The sequence below is a fragment of the Haliotis asinina genome, chromosome 9 (genome assembly GCF_037392515.1).
Source record: "Haliotis asinina isolate JCU_RB_2024 chromosome 9, JCU_Hal_asi_v2, whole genome shotgun sequence".
Taxonomy (NCBI): domain Eukaryota; kingdom Metazoa; phylum Mollusca; class Gastropoda; order Lepetellida; family Haliotidae; genus Haliotis; species Haliotis asinina.
This window is the reverse complement of record NC_090288.1, coordinates 1,654,699-1,673,349: the sequence shown is the minus strand read 5'-3', so window position 1 is coordinate 1,673,349 and position 18,651 is coordinate 1,654,699. Positions and strand designations below refer to the sequence as shown.

The 18,651-nt window shown below is 41.7% G+C and overlaps 1 protein-coding gene across 4 annotated transcripts in view; it reads left to right on the top strand.

Annotated features, from left to right (window-relative positions):
* The window catches only part of LOC137296532 (inositol 1,4,5-trisphosphate-gated calcium channel ITPR1-like), a 158,682-nt gene that overhangs the window by 127,404 nt on the left and 12,627 nt on the right, over window positions 1-18,651 (top strand). For all 4 annotated transcript variants that reach the window (XM_067828336.1, XM_067828335.1, XM_067828332.1 and 1 more), the window contains 7 exons: window positions 3,771-4,045; window positions 4,206-4,409; window positions 4,883-4,993; window positions 5,365-5,460; window positions 12,352-12,474; window positions 13,059-13,166; window positions 13,675-13,867. In XM_067828336.1, the coding sequence (XP_067684437.1) occupies window positions 3,771-4,045; window positions 4,206-4,409; window positions 4,883-4,993; window positions 5,365-5,460; window positions 12,352-12,474; window positions 13,059-13,166; window positions 13,675-13,867 (1,110 nt within the window). The remainder of the gene's footprint in view (window positions 1-3,770; window positions 4,046-4,205; window positions 4,410-4,882; window positions 4,994-5,364; window positions 5,461-12,351; window positions 12,475-13,058; window positions 13,167-13,674; window positions 13,868-18,651) is intronic.

Below are 18,651 nucleotides of genomic sequence, written 5' to 3'. Positions count from 1 at the left end.
GGCTAAAGTGACCCATGAAGATCAGGGTTAGAATAGGTCTTCAGTAACCCATGCTTTCCATAAAAGAAGACTGTGCAGGCGCTCTGACATAGTTGACACATGTCGGTTTTTTGGTTCCCAGTTGCGCAGATCAGTACTCATGATGTTGATCACTGTCCAGACTCAATTATTTACAGACCGCCACCATGGAGCTGGAATACTGCTGAGTGTGGCGTAAAACTAAACTCACTCACTCATGGCTAAAGTAGAGTATATAGATGTACAGTTAACTCCTGTTATTTCATGGCTAAAGGAGAGTATATCATTGTACATTTAACTCCTGTTGTCGCTTGGATAAAGTAGAGTATTTAGGTGGACTGTTAACTCGTTATCTTTTGGCTATGGTAGAATATATAGATCTACAGTTAATTCAAGTTATTTCATGGCTAAAGTAGAGTATATACAGACCACCAGATAAGGTGCATATTTGCATATTTTACTCAATAAAAATCATGTTTACTCAATTAACTACGAACCTGGGAGTACAAATAATTTGTAAGAATCACTTAAAACCCAATAGGTCTATAATACCTTGCGTACATTACTCAATTAACTAAATTGGCTTGCATATAATACTTTGTGGCACCGCTACTCTACAACAGCATAAGCTAACAGTTGGCAGTGCCTTTATATACACATACATTGTTATACCCGTAGCCACCATCTGGGGTTTCTCTACTAGTCACATGACTTCCAGGTTGAGTATTTTTACTGACAAATGCTTGGCAATATGACAATTGATGCAGACTTTTAGTCTGTTGACATGCATTTATATTTATATATTTAGATGAGTTAAGTATACAATAAGAATAGGAAAGTCTGTGTTAAAATACTCAATTGTTTTAAAGGTCACATGCAACCAAAAAATCAAACATAATTAAAACACAATTATCACTTATTCATGACATTTAATATACACTGCTGCTTGTTAAAAACAAATAAACAAATTATAAGTGTACAATCGCGATTCAAAAGTGCAGTATTTTGTACTTGGGCTTACTTCCCTCGAAACGAAGCCCTTGGGAGACCAAACCCAGTCATAGCTGGTGGCTGTGCACTCAAGGATAACGACAGCTTCCGATTGGCTGGTTCATTTGCTGATACGCTGAGGGCTCATTGTGTGTACAGAAAGATGATCTGCTTGATGGGCCTTTTGTAAGTATGGCTAGTCAAAAGAAAGTAAGATTCTTTATGGATAACAACTTCTTTTATTGTACTTGATGCATCGTTTCAGTATGGATTCATATGCCGTAAATCATTTACACTAGAAGAAGTTTATAGAGATGTTGAGTTTTGTAAATACACGTTCTCTGAATTTGAGTTCGATCAAATCAAAAATCATCTCAGCAGAGATTGTGAACTACTGCGTGACTGGAAAGTGTCTTTCGTCCAAGTACAAAGCAGGACTTGAAAGAGTTTGCATCAGTTTCCGTCAAATCCAGTCATCCAAAAAAATGGATGTAGTTTGTTTGCAACCCACAGACATAAAAACTTGTCATGTGTACAAGTATCACACCTGACTAATTACATAATGTGGCAGAGACTGGACTCAGGTGCACGAATCATAAATCACTTTATTTTGTTTATGGCGTATAGCCTGATAGGTGTTAAGTTCAAATTGCATGTGGTCAATGATTGAAGCTGTCTATTGTATATTGTCTTTAGCAGACAGGCAGACAGACATACAGGTGTCAATAAACCAGACATTGTGCTTTCTCTGTGGCAGAGGCTGCTTACTACAATCAACAAGCATGTTTATGTAACGAGTAGATTATTTACTTGTTTGTGTACACAACTAAGATTAGACTACTGCTCACGACCTCATACTCTGAGCATGCATACTCTTTCAAGCTCCGCGAGCCTATTCACTGCGCATGCGTTATGGGCACAGCGCAGCACAGGTGTTGAAACCAGTTTTCCCCCGAGCGCTGGGGGGAATTTAGTGAATCGTTTGAACTCCAATTTCGCGGGCTTTTTTTTCCATCGCATTTTTTTGAACTTTATAGACTGAATTGGCACTTTTCATTATTTGTTTCAGTAAGTGCATACCTAAAGGTATCAGAATCTGCAAAGTTGTGTTTTACGTTGCATGTGACCTTTAAGTAGTGTTTTAAGTAGTGGGAGTATACAAAATGCTAGTTCCTTCTCAAAAGTGCAATTATTCATACATAAACAGAAATGGGAGTAAATACCCAATTGCTATCAGGAGCTATGGTATAAGGATCTACAGTTAACGCCTGCTTTATCATTGCTGGAGTGGAGTAAATATTTATGCAGGAAACACTGTTTATCATATTGACTATTTGGACACTGACAGACTCAATGTCAAAGTTACTGTTGCATTTTAATGACCTTCAGTATATTGAGTTGTAAGAAACAGGAAGTTACAGTGCAGTGCTTACTGTGTGTAATAGTATCATGCACCTTCTTATAGTATCTTAGATGAATAATTGTATACAACTCTCTCATATATGCATTTCATGATCAAGTTCGTCTTTCAGACAGTGGAATGACTTTTCCTTTTGGGAGTTTTGGTGATCGGATGTTCAGTCTTTATCTTCCTTCTTGACACTCTGTCTTGGTTCTCTTTGGCTCTTGTAATCATACACTATTTAACAAAAGTTAAGTAATTACCTTTTTCTATCATAGATACTGTCATGATGACAGATTAGCTTCAGTCCTATGAAAGAATCATTTGAGTGATAAATAAATCTCCAGATAGTTATATAAATACCACTGAGGTGGCCTATAATGTCAGATGTTTGCCAGTTTACAGAATTTTAGGTGATGATAAACATTTCCTGTAACAGTCTACATCACTCTAATCTATTAATACTTTAACATTATCTCAGCTGTAGTTACTCAACACTTAACATTGTACTGTGCTCATCAAGACCCGTCACACATAGTGGGCCTAATTAACAAGCTGCTCTGATTGGTTACAGCAGAGTGGCTATAAATCTATTACTGACCATCAGCTGTCCACTTGTAACATATGCTGCCTGTAATACACTAAACACAGATCTACAGCGGTAGTTATGGATGTTGATACACAGATAGAACAAGATGTATTAGATTGATGTTTGTGGTCAGTTACAGCTGATGTAAATGCTGTTGTGTACAACTCCCTACAACAGTGATGGAAGTAGCCTTGGGTTAGTCAGGTGTATTGACAGTACTATGACTTGTCTGTGGGAGGGTGTTCTGTTAAATTGGCACCATGTTTCAGTTTGAGGGGGACAAACTGTAAGTATTGAGCCCAGTTCATCATCACCTAGTTGTCATCGTTCTGTGACATAAGTCTGCATTAAAGGGAGCTATGATTGTCTTTATGCAACTTAGTTTTCTGGAGCAGGGTCCAGTCTATCAACCGTGTCTATTGAATCACAGGAAGACTTTCATGTAGGTGATATTCAACATCATCATGGAGAAGGGTGTCTGGCACTGTGCAACTAATTATACAAGCTTTCATGTACACAAATCTTTTCTCACAAACCGACTGTTCTTTTGTAGATACTGTATTATAACATATTGTTCTGTAAAATACTGTTGTTGATGTAAATGGTTAAACAAGAATGTGTAATGATTCTTAGAATGTGGAGTTCCTTGATGTAAGATGTACAAGTCTTTCTGATGTATTGATGTTAATGTGATTAAGTTATTTGCAAGTGTTTAAGAGTATTGTAGCATTAGACTGTCTGTCGGGACTGAAACTCTGTATCTCTGGCCAGGCAAGTCACACGAGACCTCGGTGAACGATGTCTTCCGGCATGAGTTGGATGATGCAGCCAAGCAGACCAACCATGCCCTGTCCTCTGTCCGCCAACTCCATGGGGTCCGCTCTGATCATGATGGGGGAGAGGAGATGCGGGCCATTCATCATGACGACGCAGAGAAAGTCTCCAAGGACAAGGATGAGAAGAAGATGTCACCACAGATAAAGATGATGCAGCCAATACTGAGGTTCTTGCAACTGCTGTGTGAGAACCACAACAGAGAACTACAGGTGAGACATTGTGACAGGGAACTACAGGTGATACATTGTGACACACAACTGCAGTTGGGACATTGTAACAGTGAGCTGCAGGTGAGACATTAGAACACTTAATATGTCATCAAACAAAGGTAGGTGCACAGACTGACCAAACTGCCTCCTTGTGTTGTAGAACTACCTGCGCTTCCAGCACAACATCAAGTCCACCTACAACCTGGTGTGCGAGACACTGCAGTTCCTTGACTGTATCTGCGGCAGCACCACCGGTGGCCTCGGCCTCCTTGGCCTCTACATCAACGAAAACAACGTGGTCCTCATCAACCAGGCGCTGAGCAGCTTGACTGAGTACTGCCAGGGACCCTGCCATGAGAACCAGGTGGGTGTGTTCTCAACACTTACATTCTGCACAAGTCACATCCACATCAATCATTTCTTGGCACATATGCCTAGGAGTCTGAAGGTATAAAGCTGAAACTCATATTTTAAGATAATCTACTTCTTGTATCCTTGTGTAAGAATACACCTCCACAAGTTTTACTGGATTTAAGTTGTTTGCCAGTCTCACTTTAAGGGAGTATCTTGTGTAAGGTGGAAGAATTTACAAAATTGCAAAACCTTTCATTACCTATCCATCTTGAGATACAGCGTTAATGATGTGTAGGACAAAATCATGGTTGAACAAATTGCATTGGCTTTAAAAGAGGATGACAAAGATCTCAGTACCATTGTTGTTTGCAAACATGATTAGTAATATTAAGCTTTCATTTATCTGTGTCTAAGTTATACACAGGTTTCTAACTGCACAGACAGTGGAGTCCCAGTTTGATACTTACTTAATTCATGTTTCAGAATGCTATAGCTATGCATGAAAGTAACGGCATTGACATCATCATTGCTCTGCTGCTGAATGACATCAACCCGCTGGGGAAACATCGTATAGACTTGGTGTTGGAGCTGAAGGTGAGAGTTCCTCCATCACAGGGAAAGTGGTGATAGAGATATATGTTAATCCCAATTCCAGGCTCTAGAAGATCAAACTGTGGCGTGTAGGGAAAGCTGTTAATGATCATAATTGATTTTCTAAATGTAAACCCCTGTTTCCTGGTTCTGTGTTTAATACGGTCACAACTGAGAGCTTAGAAGTCCTGTCTGGGTGTTAAAGTTGCAGTTTCACCTTGACTTGGATTTTTCATGGGCTATGGGTTTCACATCTGCATCCGCCATCATGTTTTACTTTCTGCCTAATATTGGTTCATACGTAGTGGAAAAGCAAAACCACTATCAAAAATTCTTCCAGCTCTCTATTTCTGACTGATCCTTTCATCCCTCAGAACAATGCCTCAAAGCTGCTGTTGGCGGTGATGGAGAGTCGGCATGACAGTGAGAACGCAGAGAGGATCCTCTACAACATGAGTCCCAAACAGCTGGTATGTGCAGCCCCTTTCTGGCCCCAAACAGCTGGTATGTGCAGCCCCTTTCTGGCCCCAAACAACTGGTATGTGCAGCCTCTTTCTGGCCCCAAACAGCTGGTATGTGCAGCCCCTTTCTGGCCCCAAACAGCTGGTATGTGCAGCCCCTTTGTGGCCCCAAACAGCTGGTATGTGCAGTCCCTTTGTGGCCCCAAACAGCTGGTATGTGCCGCCCCTCTCTGGCCCCAAACAGCTGGTATGTGCAGCCCCTTTGTGGCCCCAAACAGCTGGTATGTGCAGCCTCTTTCTGGCCCCAAACGGCTGGTATGTGCAACCCCTTTCTGGCCCCAAACAACTGGTATGTGCAGCCCCTTTCTGGCCCCAAAAGGCTGTTATGTGCAGCCCCTTTCTGGCCCCAAACAGCTGGTATGTGCAGCCCCTTTCTGGCCCCAAACAGCTGGGATGTGCAGCCCCTTTCTGGCCCCAAACAGCTGGGATGTGCAGCCCCTTTCTGGCCCCAAACAGCTGGTATGTGCAGCCCCTTTCTGGCCCCAAACAACTGCTAGGTTCTTCTGTATTTGCCCCAAATAGATGTTATGTACATCTATATCTGGCCCCAAACAGCTGGTACATACATCTATATCCGGCCCCAAACAGCTGCTAAGTACATCTATATCTGACCCAAAACAGATGCTATGTGCATCTATACCTGTCCCCAAACAAGTGGTACATACACCTATATTTGACCCAAAACAGCTGCCATGTGTATCTATTTTAGGTCCCAAACGGCTGCTAAGTACATCTATATCTGCCCCAAAACAGCTGCCGTGTGTATCTATATAAGGCTCTGAACAGCTGCTAAGTATATCTGTATCTGGCCCTAACCACCTGCTATGTACATCTATATCTGGCTCTAACCAACTGCTTTGTAAATCATATCTGGCCCCAAACAGCTGCCATGTACATCTTTATCTGACCCTAACCAGCTGCTAAGTACATCTATATCTGGCCCTAACCAGCTGCTAAGTACATCTTTATCTGGCCCTAACCCGCTGCTGTGTACATCTATGTCTGGCCTAACCAGCTGCTAAGTACATCTATATCTGACCCTAACCAGCTGCTAAGTGCATCTATATCTGGCCCTAACCCGCTGCTATGTACATCTATATCTGGCCCTAACCCGCTGCTGTGTACATCTATATCTGGCCTAACCAGCTGCTAAGTACATCTATATCTGGCCCTAACCAGCTGCTATGTACATCTATATCTGGCCCTAACCCGCTGCTGTGTACATCTATATCTGGCCTGACCAGCTGCTAAGTACATCTATATCTGACCCTAACCAGCTGCTATGTACATCTATATCTGGCCCTAACCCGCTGCTGTGTACATCTATATCTGGCCTAACCAGCTGCTAAGTACATCTATATCTGGCCCTAACCAGCTGCTAAGTACATCTATATCTGGCCCTAACCAGCTGCTGTGTACATCTTTATCTGGCCCTAACCCGCTGCTGTGTACATCTATATCTGGCCTAACCAGCTGCTAAGTACATCTATATCTGGCCCTAACCAGCTGCTAAGTACATCTATATCTGGCCCTAACCAGCTGCTCTGTACATCTATATCTGGCCCTAACCCGCTGCTGTGTACATCTATATCTGGCCTAACCAAGCTGCTAAGTACATCTATATCTGGCCCTAACCAGCTGCTAAGTACATCTATATCTGGCCCTAACCAGCTGCTATGTACATCTTTATCTGGCCCAATCCCGCTGCTGTGTACATCTATATCTGGCCTAACCAGCTGCTAAGTACATCTATATCTGACCCTAACCAGCTGCTAAGTACATCTATATCTGGCCCTAACCAGCTGCTGTGTACATCTATATCTGGCCCTAACCCGCTGCTGTGTACATCTATATCTGGCCTAACCAGCTGCTAAGTACATCTATATCTGGCCCTAACCAGCTGCTAAGTACATCTATATCTGGCCCTAACCATCTGCTATGTACATCTTTATCTGGCCCTAACCCGCTGCTGTGTACATCTATATCTGGCCTAACCAGCTTGTTGGTACAAAGAGACTGGTGTAGCGTTAAATCCATAAGTATGTGTAGTGAGTCTATATTTAACTGAATTCAGTTGTCAGTTGGTTCTACATTTACATTCTTGCGTTGAGAAATTATAGAAACTTTGGAATCTGTTGTGATTAGGAACAGTTTTGAATTATATAAATGCAGTTAATATTGTTCTGAACATTTATTATTTCAGTTATAAGTGAATGCAGTGCATTATAATCATCCTTTTCTCTACTTTCTGTCAACTGAAGTCTATGAAGGGCTGTCTTGGGAAGAATGTGTCATATCCCACATCTCCAGAGTTAATGCTTGTTCCTTTATACGGCTTGATACCCGGAAATTTAAGTGATTCTGCTGATTCACAGACTTCTGTTTGAGACTCTATTGTATGATTAACATGGAATGGCCAATGTGCACTGCATATGATGTCTGTTACGTAATTATCTTTGGTTATAAAACACAAGATATCTCTTTTATTTTGTGCAAATTGTACACCTTATCATTTGTCCCTTTGCTATGAATCCATATCTTCCAGTTTTATTACATGAGTGGTGTTTAATAAGTACTGATGTGCCTGTTATTACCATCAAAACCCAGGCCAGACCATTGGTCAGCTGTAGGACATAGGGTCTTAACACACTCAGCTGTTTCCACTATGCAGACTAATAGATTATCTCCTTGAGTTGCTGTCAGATTCTTACAAAACGCTGTGCCTGTAAAGACGCATATGATGTGGGTACTACTTGAATGTAATTTCATCTGGCCTGGATTTTGAAGGCCCCATTAATCATATGTATTATTTACAGCCTTTATGCATTGTTTTTTTTCTGTTGGTGTTTTTTTTTTCGATAGTTGCTACCTATAGTTGCTACAGTAGCCTCCCTTGACTATCTCTCAGCCTGCTGGTTGAGTAGCCCCCTTGAATATTTCCCAGCCTACTTGTTGACAATAAACTGCTGGTGGTCAGCATACATGTCGTCAGCCCATGGTGAATAATATTACCCTCTGTGAAAGGAAGTCATGTATCTTGGTGCCTGGCCCATACAGCCTGACCCAAGAATACCTGATCTACTAAATATGCAGGAAAATTTATGGCAAATGAATAAAGCAATATCAAGTATACCTGCTCAATTCCAAGACTAAACTATCATATAGAAACACAAATGTAAGATGGAGTCATCTCTGGACCATTCAGCATAGGAATTCATAAATTCATCTGCATCAGCCACTAACTAGAGAGAATGGTTGCAGATTGCAGTACAACTGGCCATCCAGCTGTTGTGTTCCTGAGGAGAGTCCTCTAATGTGGGTGTTCATATTACCCTGAGTGTAATTACTGGTGCCAGTCTCTCAGATCTGAATCACTAGTTCCCACATTCTGTTGACATGCAGTCATATAGAAGTGAATTGATGATCTAATGTACTCACTCACTGTAGTGACACTTGATAGTAAAGTGAAATATAAATAAAAACAAAGACCCAGACTTGCAGTTTCTAGTTTTTGAAACTGACTGATGTAATTGTCCTAATGTTCACAGGTGGACGCCATGAAACAAGTGTTTAGACAGGCAGTCCATGACGGCAACATTTTATTGTCTAAGGTCTATCGAGTGATGATCAGAGTCTGTCTGTTTTGAGGGCCTGGCCTGCTTGTTGTGTTTTCACTTCCAGTTATTTTCAGTTAGATTTCTATTGTTTTTCTGGTGTGGATTGTCTTTGGAAATGGCCATTATGGCTTGATAATGGTGGGATGTTTTCTGGCGTAGCTAGATTGTCAAACAAATCTGAAATGGAGGGGATGTGTACTTGTGTAGCTAGATCGTCAAAAAAGCCTCCTAGGCTTGATAAAGGTAGGGTGTGTTCATGTGTAGCTAGATTGTCACACAAGCCACTGTGGCTTGATAAAGGTGGGGTGTGTTCTGGTGTAGCTAGCTAGTCAACCAGGCCACAATGGCTTGACGAAGGTATGGTGTATTCATGTGTAGCTAGCTAGTCAGGAAGATCGCTATGACTTGAGAATGATTGGATGTGTTTTGGTGTAGCTAGATTGTCACACAAGCCACTATGGCTTGAAATGAGTGGGGTGTGTTTGGGGTTAAGTTTGATGTGATTATATAGATTATTGCATCGAATAACCTGTGAAACACTTTAGGGCAAATGAAGTTGTTTTTTGAGTGGGGGTGTGATCACTGAGAGAAGTTATTGGGTATATTTGGTAAGTGAAGTTTGGTTAAGGTGTATTGGGAGGGGTGGTGGTATCTGTGGCTGGTCAATATCCTGTGTGTTCAATCACTGCCAAGTTGTGTGATTATTTCACTGCTTGAGTTTTTTGTACGCATGCTTGTGAAGTGGGTGAAGCTTTCAGTAAAGCAATTTAAATAATTTCAAGAAAATAAATCTAGTCTTGTGTTAGAATTGTTCATCATGTATGAAAGTTCTTTATTTTAGTTGCTTGTGGCATTCTTTGAGTCTCAGAAATGAAATTAACTGTATCTGGCTGAAATGTTTCCCCCACTCTACAGGGATTTAAGAGCATTAGTCCCAGTGAATAGTTGCCCTTTTTTTTAGGCTTGAAATTACACCAGATATAGCAATAGATGGGTTTTAATGAGGTATGCAGTTGTTCCTTTGCCCATCTCTGCAAACTAATGTTTATTGCAGATTGTGTCCCTATGAATGGCATCTTTGACAGATGGTGCGTGGAAATGACAGATGGTGCTTCTGAATCAGTGTGCTGACATTGACGCCATTGTCCATGGGACCTTTGAATAAAATGTCTACTATGATTGAAAATGCTACAGATTGTGTCTGCCAGATGATGCCCAATCTGATAGATGGTGTCAGATGGTGCAAAGTCTAACAAAGGGTGTCTGATCGTGCCCCATGTGACAGATGATGTCTGCCCATTGGTGCCTAATCTGACAGATGGTGTCTGAGTGACTGTGCCCAACTTAACACAAGGTGTCTTGTAATAAGACAGATAATCACGTCTGACAGATGGTGCCCAATCTGACAGATGGTGTCTGATGGTGCCCAGTCTGACAGGTGGTGGGTGACTGATATGGCCCAGTCTGACACATGGTGTCTAAGGCTGATGGTATCTAAGGGCCAGTGCTGTTTCAGACTGATGGAGTTTCTCAGTAATGATGTCTCTTACTGAAAGTGCCTTTGGCTTATGTTGTTTTGAACAGATGGTTTCTTAGACCACGAGTCTGTCAGGTCTATGGTGCCAAGGTATAACAGATAGTGTCTCTGGCTGATGGCACCTCTAATCAGTGCTGTATTTAAATGATGGTACCTCAAATCAGTGCTGTATATACATGATTGTACCTCTAATCAGTGCTGTATTTGAATGTATTCGAATGATGGTACCTCTAATCAGTGCTGTATTTGAATGATGGTACCTCTAATCAGTGCTGTGTTTGAATGATGGTACCTCTAATCAGTGCTATATTTGAATGATGGTACCTCTAATCAGTGCTGTATTTGAATGATGGTACCTCTAATCAGTGCTGTATTTGAATGATGGTACCTCTGATCAGTGCTGTATTTGAATGATGGTACCTCTAATCAGTGCTGTATTTGAATGATGGTACCTCTAATCAGTGCTGTGTTTGAATGATGGTACCTCTAATCAGTGCTATATTTGAATGATGGTACCTCTAATCAGTGCTATATTTGAATGATGGTACCTCTGATCAGTGCTGTATTTGAATGATGGTACCTCTAATCAGTGCTGTATTTGAATGATGGTACCTCTAATCAGTGCTGTATTTGAGTATGGTTCCATCTAGTTAAGTTTCTGAATCATGGTTCTGATGTGCGAATGTGACTACAGAATGCTTTTTATTGCTGTAGTTTCACACCTACCACACAACCCTATATTTTGGTGGCCATTCCTTTCAAGAAGTCTGTTAGTTATTCTTTAATTTTTATGCTTTAGGTACCACTTGTGCTCTTTTGGTTTGTTTTCAATAGAGATTTGATATTTATGTATACCTAGTTTCCACTACTTTGTAGGTTATCTGTGGTATTGTGGTTGATTTTTGTTCTAGATTTCACTTTGTTTACATGCAGTTGTTTTAAACTTTATCTCTCTTATTTTCATTTACTCTTTGCTTGTTTGGTGCATGGAAGGTGTTGGTTCTCAAAATACATCATACCTCAGGTGTATTTTAGAGGAAACAGGTGGATATACTAGTAGTACTTCAGGTTAATAGTAAGGAAATTACCAATGTTATTTTATCACATTATCTTTAGTTCAAATTAGTTCATACATTATCAGGATGGACTCAGTGCATGTATTACAGTGTTGTCCAATCTTGGCTTTAGTGGTAACAGACAGTGGCATGGTGTGATATAGCCTATATACTTTTTGTTGTCATGGTGACAGATGTGGCATAACCAACATTCATGGCATGTAGCATGCACATGATGGCTCAAATTAAAAAACATTTCATGAAAATAATCATTTGAAGTTGTCTTTCAATAGTCTTACTGATTGATGTTGATCAAAGATTGTAATTGAGACAAATGATGTTTAACAAAGTAGGATTTATTACTCATCACCTTATGGGAAAGATTTCACTTCAATTCCTTTTACGTATTTTCTGCACACTTTGTGCACTAAAATAAAGTCCTTCCTTGCAGAGTATGAGACTTATGTTTTTATGCACTATATATCACCGATTCTGTTGTTATTGCACAGAATATATTGAAGTTTATGTCACATTTAAATAGTTTGATGATACAGTCAAGATGAACACATCAGTCAAGATGACTGGAGTAGTTGTCATCAGGTCTTGTGATGCTGTGTTGCGTGTTGTGCAGGTCGATGTTGCAAAGCAGGCATTTCACCGGGAGGACACTGTAGAGGACGATGAGAAGGAGGATGAGGAGAGGGATGCGTCTCCAAAAGCTGTCGGACACAACATCTTCATCCTTGCTCACCAGGTTCAGTATAGAACTGACAACAGCACTGACCCAAATACTGTAGTCTACAATACACTCAATTGATTCTGGGTTAAAATAGAGGGGCTGTGGGATAACCCAGTGGTCAAAACTTGTCACAAAAAAAACAGGGTCAGAATAGAGGTCCTGTCAGCCATTACTACTTTAAAGGTCCATTGATAAGGTGAATTGAGTGGAACATCGCTCACAGTAATATCAGTCACCAGCAGTTTGTGTCATCCCAAGCCTAGTTGTCATCTGATGCAGTAATGTATAATTGTTATATTCTTTAGTGTGACTTTTCCGCAATAAATAATCAAACATTACAATTGTTTTGATTATGGACAACCATTCTACATGTTAAATTCCTGGCTGATGGTAAGCAAACAGGCCACATACAGTAGTTTTGCATGCTTATGTTTATTGCTTATATGTTTTGGTTCATGGGTAAATTGTTAATCACTGTGATGGCCCAGGCTATAAGTACATACTCTTTGAAGTATATAAGTTATTTCTGTTCAGTTTAAACAAGCATATTTACAAGTGTTGGTTAGAAGAATCAACATGAATCTATGTTTGTCCTTCAGTTGTCTCAACACAACAAGGAGTTGGCAGAACTCCTGAAGCCAAGCGGAACGGATCTGTATGGAGATCAAGCCTTAAAGTTCTATGCCAGGCACACAGCTCAGATAGAGGTGAGTAAATCATCCCAGACAATACTCGGATAAGTTCTATACTTTGCAGTCAGATAAGAGGTGAGACAAATGGACTGGGATCAGATTTGTACAAGGCAATCAGCACAGATAGAAATGTTCAGATGGTTTACAGTTATTAAGAGATACTGGGGTGCCTGAGAGGGTTAGATTGATAACTTTGCTGGCGATTAGGTGGCTGACTCTGACAGTGTGGGTTTGAATCCCAGATGGGACTCAACCCAACAAAAGTACTAGTTTCTGTACTTTACAAGTGCAAAGGATTGTCGCAAATACTACGTATGTTATCATTTGACGAGTTTCTTTATAGCATTGTGTATTTGATTTTCCTGGTTTCATTCAAGTGGTAAGATTTTTTAAGGCCTCCATTTTGTGAGAAATGGGATGAATTAAATCAAAGAACAAACTAATACCTGTTTTCGTTGTCTGTCTGTATATTCAACTTGTATGTCTCTGAAGAAGTGCTGACACCGCTGTATGTGTGTGGCAGATCGTGCGTCAGGATCGGACAATGGAGCGCATAGTGTTCCCCATCCCGGAGATCTGTGAGTACCTGACAGAGGAGACGAAGGTGAAGGTGTTCAACACCACAGAGAGAGACGAGCAGGGCAGTAAGGTGGCTGACTTCTTCGCCACACATGAAGATCTGTTTGCCGAAATGAAGTGGCAGAAAATGTTGCGTGGTGAGTGACTCAAATGTAGGAGTACCTGTAAAGTTCAACACAATAACTTGATGTTCTTCTTTGTTGGATCAGTCTGTGGTCAGATCAGGTTATCATTGTGTTGTTCATGATTTCCTAACGAATCTAACTGATGATGAAAAACTATGTGGATAAGTATCTTTCTTTATCTGAGTCATGTCTGAGGCATACAACTGACCTCTGTGAGCTGTGTGCCTTGCATGACGAGAGAGCCCCATGCTGGTGGTAAGAGCACACTTACTTGATGAGTGTGAGACTGCTTCTCAGTGTGCCACAAGGAGTGTTGATCCTGACTCCCTGGCTCAGACTCTATAGTGTACTGGTTACTGTCATATAGCTAAAATATTGCTGTGTGTAAGGTAAAGCAACAAGCAGATCTAGGCTCTACATACTGACACACCAGTGCAACAATGTGTCTTTGTCTTGATCTTCATGTGGCTGTGCGCTGTCCCCCCCCCATAGTTTGTGTGCATGTCCCTCAGTAACTGACATTACTAGTAGTGTTAAAACTGCTGATGCAGAAAAATGCATACTATTGCAAGATTGATGCTTTTTATGAATTTGGTCAGCCCTGTGTTTTTGTTTTTGTTAATGTCATTTAATTGTTCCTGTCATTTTTGTAGGAGTGACTGGTAAGCATGGACAAGGCAGGCCGTCAAGAAGTTGTCTGGTTTCTACTGCATATTTTCCTCAGTTCCTAAATGGGTCCTTTGCAGCAGTTTGTAAATGCACTTAATGCTCAACATGCGTGAGAAACCAGACATCATTTCTGTTTTTGCCTATCAAGTATAATTGGTTGTTAATCACTGATATTTTAGGTGTAGTTTAAAGTTTAACACACTTATTTAATTATCAAAAATTCAATATCGCAAGGCATTTAACATATCATGTAATTACAAGTACTAAGAAGCAAATCCCCCAACTCATATTACAAACTCTTATTAAACTTTCAGCCACTCAAAATAACAAGCAATTGCTATTTCATCATCTACGGATTGATTGAATCCCCAACACTGTGGGGATGAAATCATTACCAGAAAATGACTCAAAGTAGGTGACATGTATTGAAATGTACAGACCTTCTGACTTAGTTATTGAAGATCTGTGCCCCTAATACATGGTACGCCTTTGGCAGAATTCTGTTGGATTAGAACTATTTTATGGATATACAATTTCTTTATTCTGTGTTGGTGACGTTTCAACATAGATTCTAATGTTGTTGTGAAGCATTGCTTGAATAAAGAAGTTGTATATCCATAAAAATAGTTCTCATTCTTCATCTACCCAACTTCTAGAATGCAAAATGTATTTACACCTACATTTATGGTCATGGTAAAATTGTAGTAATCCGTGAATTTTAATGCAAATGAATTGATCGTGGACCATGTTGGGAGCCTGTGACTCCAAGACTACCAGTTGATTTTCAGCTGGAATCACTTTCACCTGTTGCCATCCCTGATGGTATCTCAGTCAGGGAAGAATTTGTGCTCACTAGGTTTAATCTGGAGTAGTTTTATTCAGCTACTCTTTTGTGTACTTGTGTTTATATGTTCTGTTCATAAACATTGTAGAAGGGAAAATATTTAAAGTCTTTTTGCATCCATTGTTCAGTGTTGTACCTGAAATGACTGTACCCGAGTCATGGTTGTCAGGCAAACAATAAATATACTGGACACAAATAGGTAGTGATATATGTACATTTTGAAATTATGAATAATGATCTATTTATTCATTGACACACTGATGAAATAGCAATCATAAAAATACCAATATCCCTAACTTATTTTATCCAGTATAGAAAAAGTTGAGGATGAATTTTAAATCTAAAACAAGGAGCACCATTAGTGTTGTGTGTCTTGAGCAAGGAATGGTACACTGTTTATAGTGACATGCTATAAATATGTTATTGCCCCATATGTTTACATGACATGATATACCAAGATGATAGGGAAACACAACTACAGTTTATCCTGTGCTGCTAATCCCTACTCAGCCTGTATCTCCAATTCCTGTCGTCTTTAACACAGACTATTGCCATTTTTTAATATCTTTACACCCTTTGTGTTGCCAGTTTGTCACACTATTTTGTGCATGAGAAACTATCTGTAATGTTCCTATGTATCGTATCTCAGTTCTGAGCCAAACAGTAACCATAGCTTTCTTATATTCATATGTGTAGATTTTACCTTAAACCTTTGAGGTAACTGCACAACGTCACATATATTGTTTTACTCAGAGTACAGCTTCTCAGAAAGAATATTTCAATCTGTATCATTATAATGCGTATTGCAGTATACTGGTGATAGCGTGTGATCCTGTTAACAAATATAGGATATATAATTACTTGACCAAAGGCGACTTGTTGCAAAACAATTGTTTAAATAACTGGAAAGTCATATTCTCTCTTTTCACCAAAGTGCCATATTTCAGCTACAGGAATACATAGTCCCATAGAAACATCAGAAAACTGTCACAAATAGAAAAAGAGTTACTGTACTGTGTTGAGTGTGTTGTGTAGAGGGCTTGTGTACTGAGTTGAGTGTATGGTGGAGAGGGCTTGTGTACTGTGTTGAGTGTGTGGTGTAGAGGGCCTGTAAATGTACTGTGTTGAGTGTGTGGTGGAGAGGGCTTGTGTACTGTGTTGAGTGTGTTGTGGAGAGGGCCTGTCCATGTACTGCGTTGACTGTGTGTGGGAGAGGGCTTGTCCATGTACTGTGCTGAGTGTGTGGTGTAGAGGGCCTGTCCATGTACTATGTTGAGTGTGTGGTGGAGAGGGCTTGTCCATGTACTGAGTTGAGTGTGTGGTGGAGAGGGCCTGTCCATGTACTATGTTGAGTGTGTGGGTGGAGAGGGCCTGTCCATGTACTATGTTGAGTGTGTGGGTGGAGAGGGCTTGTCCATGTACTGAGTTGAGTGTGTGGTGTAGAGGGCCTGTCCATGTACTATGTTGAGTGTGTGGGTGGAGAGGGCCTGTCCATGTACTATGTTGAGTGTGTGGTGGAGAGGGCCTGTCCATGTACTATGTTGAGTGTGTGGTGGAGAGGGCTTGTCCATGTACTATGTTGAGTGTGTGGTGGAGAGGGCTTGTCCATGTACTATGTTGAGTGTGTGGGTGGAGAGGGCCTGTCCATGTACTATGTTGAGTGTGTGGTGGAGAGGGCCTGTCCATGTACTATGTTGAGTGTGTGGTGGAGAGGGCTTGTCCATGTACTGAGTTGAGTGTGTGGTGTAGAGGGCCTGTCCATGTACTATGTTGAGTGTGTGGGTGGAGAGGGCTTGTCCATGTACTGAGTTGAGTGTGTGGTGGAGAGGGCCTGTCCATGTACTATGTTGAGTGTGTGGGTGGAGAGGGCCTGTCCATGTACTATGTTGAGTGTGTGGTGGAGAGGGCTTGTCCATGTACTGAGTTGAGTGTGTGGTGTAGAGGGCCTGTCCATGTACTATGTTGAGTGTGTGGGTGGAGAGGGCTTGTCCATGTACTGAGTTGAGTGTATGGTGGACAGGGCCTGTCCATGTACTGTGCTGAGTGTGTGGTGGAGAGGGCCTGTCCATGTACTATGTTGAGTGTGTGGTGGAGAGGGCTTGTCCATGTACTGTGTTGAGTGTGTGGTGGAGAGGGCCTGTCCATGTACTATGTTGAGTGTGTGGGTGGAGAGGGCCTGTCCATGTACTGTGTTGAGTGTATGGTGGAGAGGGCCTGTCCATGTACTGTGTTGAGTGTGTGGTGTAGAGGGCTTGTGTACTGAGTTGAGTGTGTGGTGGAGAGGGCCTGTCCATGTACTGTGTTGAGTGTATGGTGGAGAGGGCCTGTCCATGTACTGTGTTGAGTGTGTGGTGGAGAGGGCCTGTCCATGTACTGTGTTGAGTGTGTGGTGGAGAGGGCTTGTGTACTGAGTTGAGTGTGTGGTGTAGAGGGCTTGTGTACTGAGTTGAGTGTGTGGTGGAGAGGGCTTGTGTACTGTGTTGAGTGTGTGGTGGAGAGGGCCTGTCCATGTACTGTGTTGAGTGTGTGGTGTAGAGGGCTTGTGTACTGAGTTGAGTGTGTGGTGGAGAGGGCTTGTGTACTGAGTTGAGTGTGTGGTGGAGAGGGCCTGTCCATGTACTGTGTTGAGTGTATGGTGGAGAGGGCCTGTCCATGTACTGTGTTGAGTGTGTGGTGGAGAGGGCCTGTCCATGTACTGTGTTGAGTGTATGGTGGAGAGGGCCTGTCCATGTACTGTGTTGAGTGTGTGGTGTAGAGGGCTTGTGTACTGAGTTGAGTGTGTGGTGGAGAGGGCTTGTGTACTGTGTTGAGTGTGTGGTGGAGAGGGCCTGTCCATGTACTGTGTTGAGTGTGTGGTGGAGAGGGCTTGTGTACTGTGTTGAGTGTGTGGTGGAGAGGGCCTGTCCATGTACTGTGTTGAGTGTGTGGTGGAGAGGGCCTGTCCATGGACTGTGTTGAGTGTGTGGTGGAGAGGGCCTGTCCATGTACTGTGTTGAGTGTGTGGTGGAGAGGGCCTGTCCATGTACTGTGTTGAGTGTGTGGTGGAGAGGGCCTGTCCATGTACTGTGTTGAGTGTGTGGTGTAGAGGGCTTGTGTACTGAGTTGAGTGTGTGGTGGAGAGGGCTTGTGTACTGTGTTGAGTGTGTGGTGGAGAGGGCCTGTCCATGTACTGTGTTGAGTGTGTGGTGTAGAGGGCTTGTGTACTGTGTTGAGTGTGTGGTGGAGAGGGCCTGTCCATGTACTGTGTTGAGTGTGTGGTGGAGAGGGCCTGTCCATGGACTGT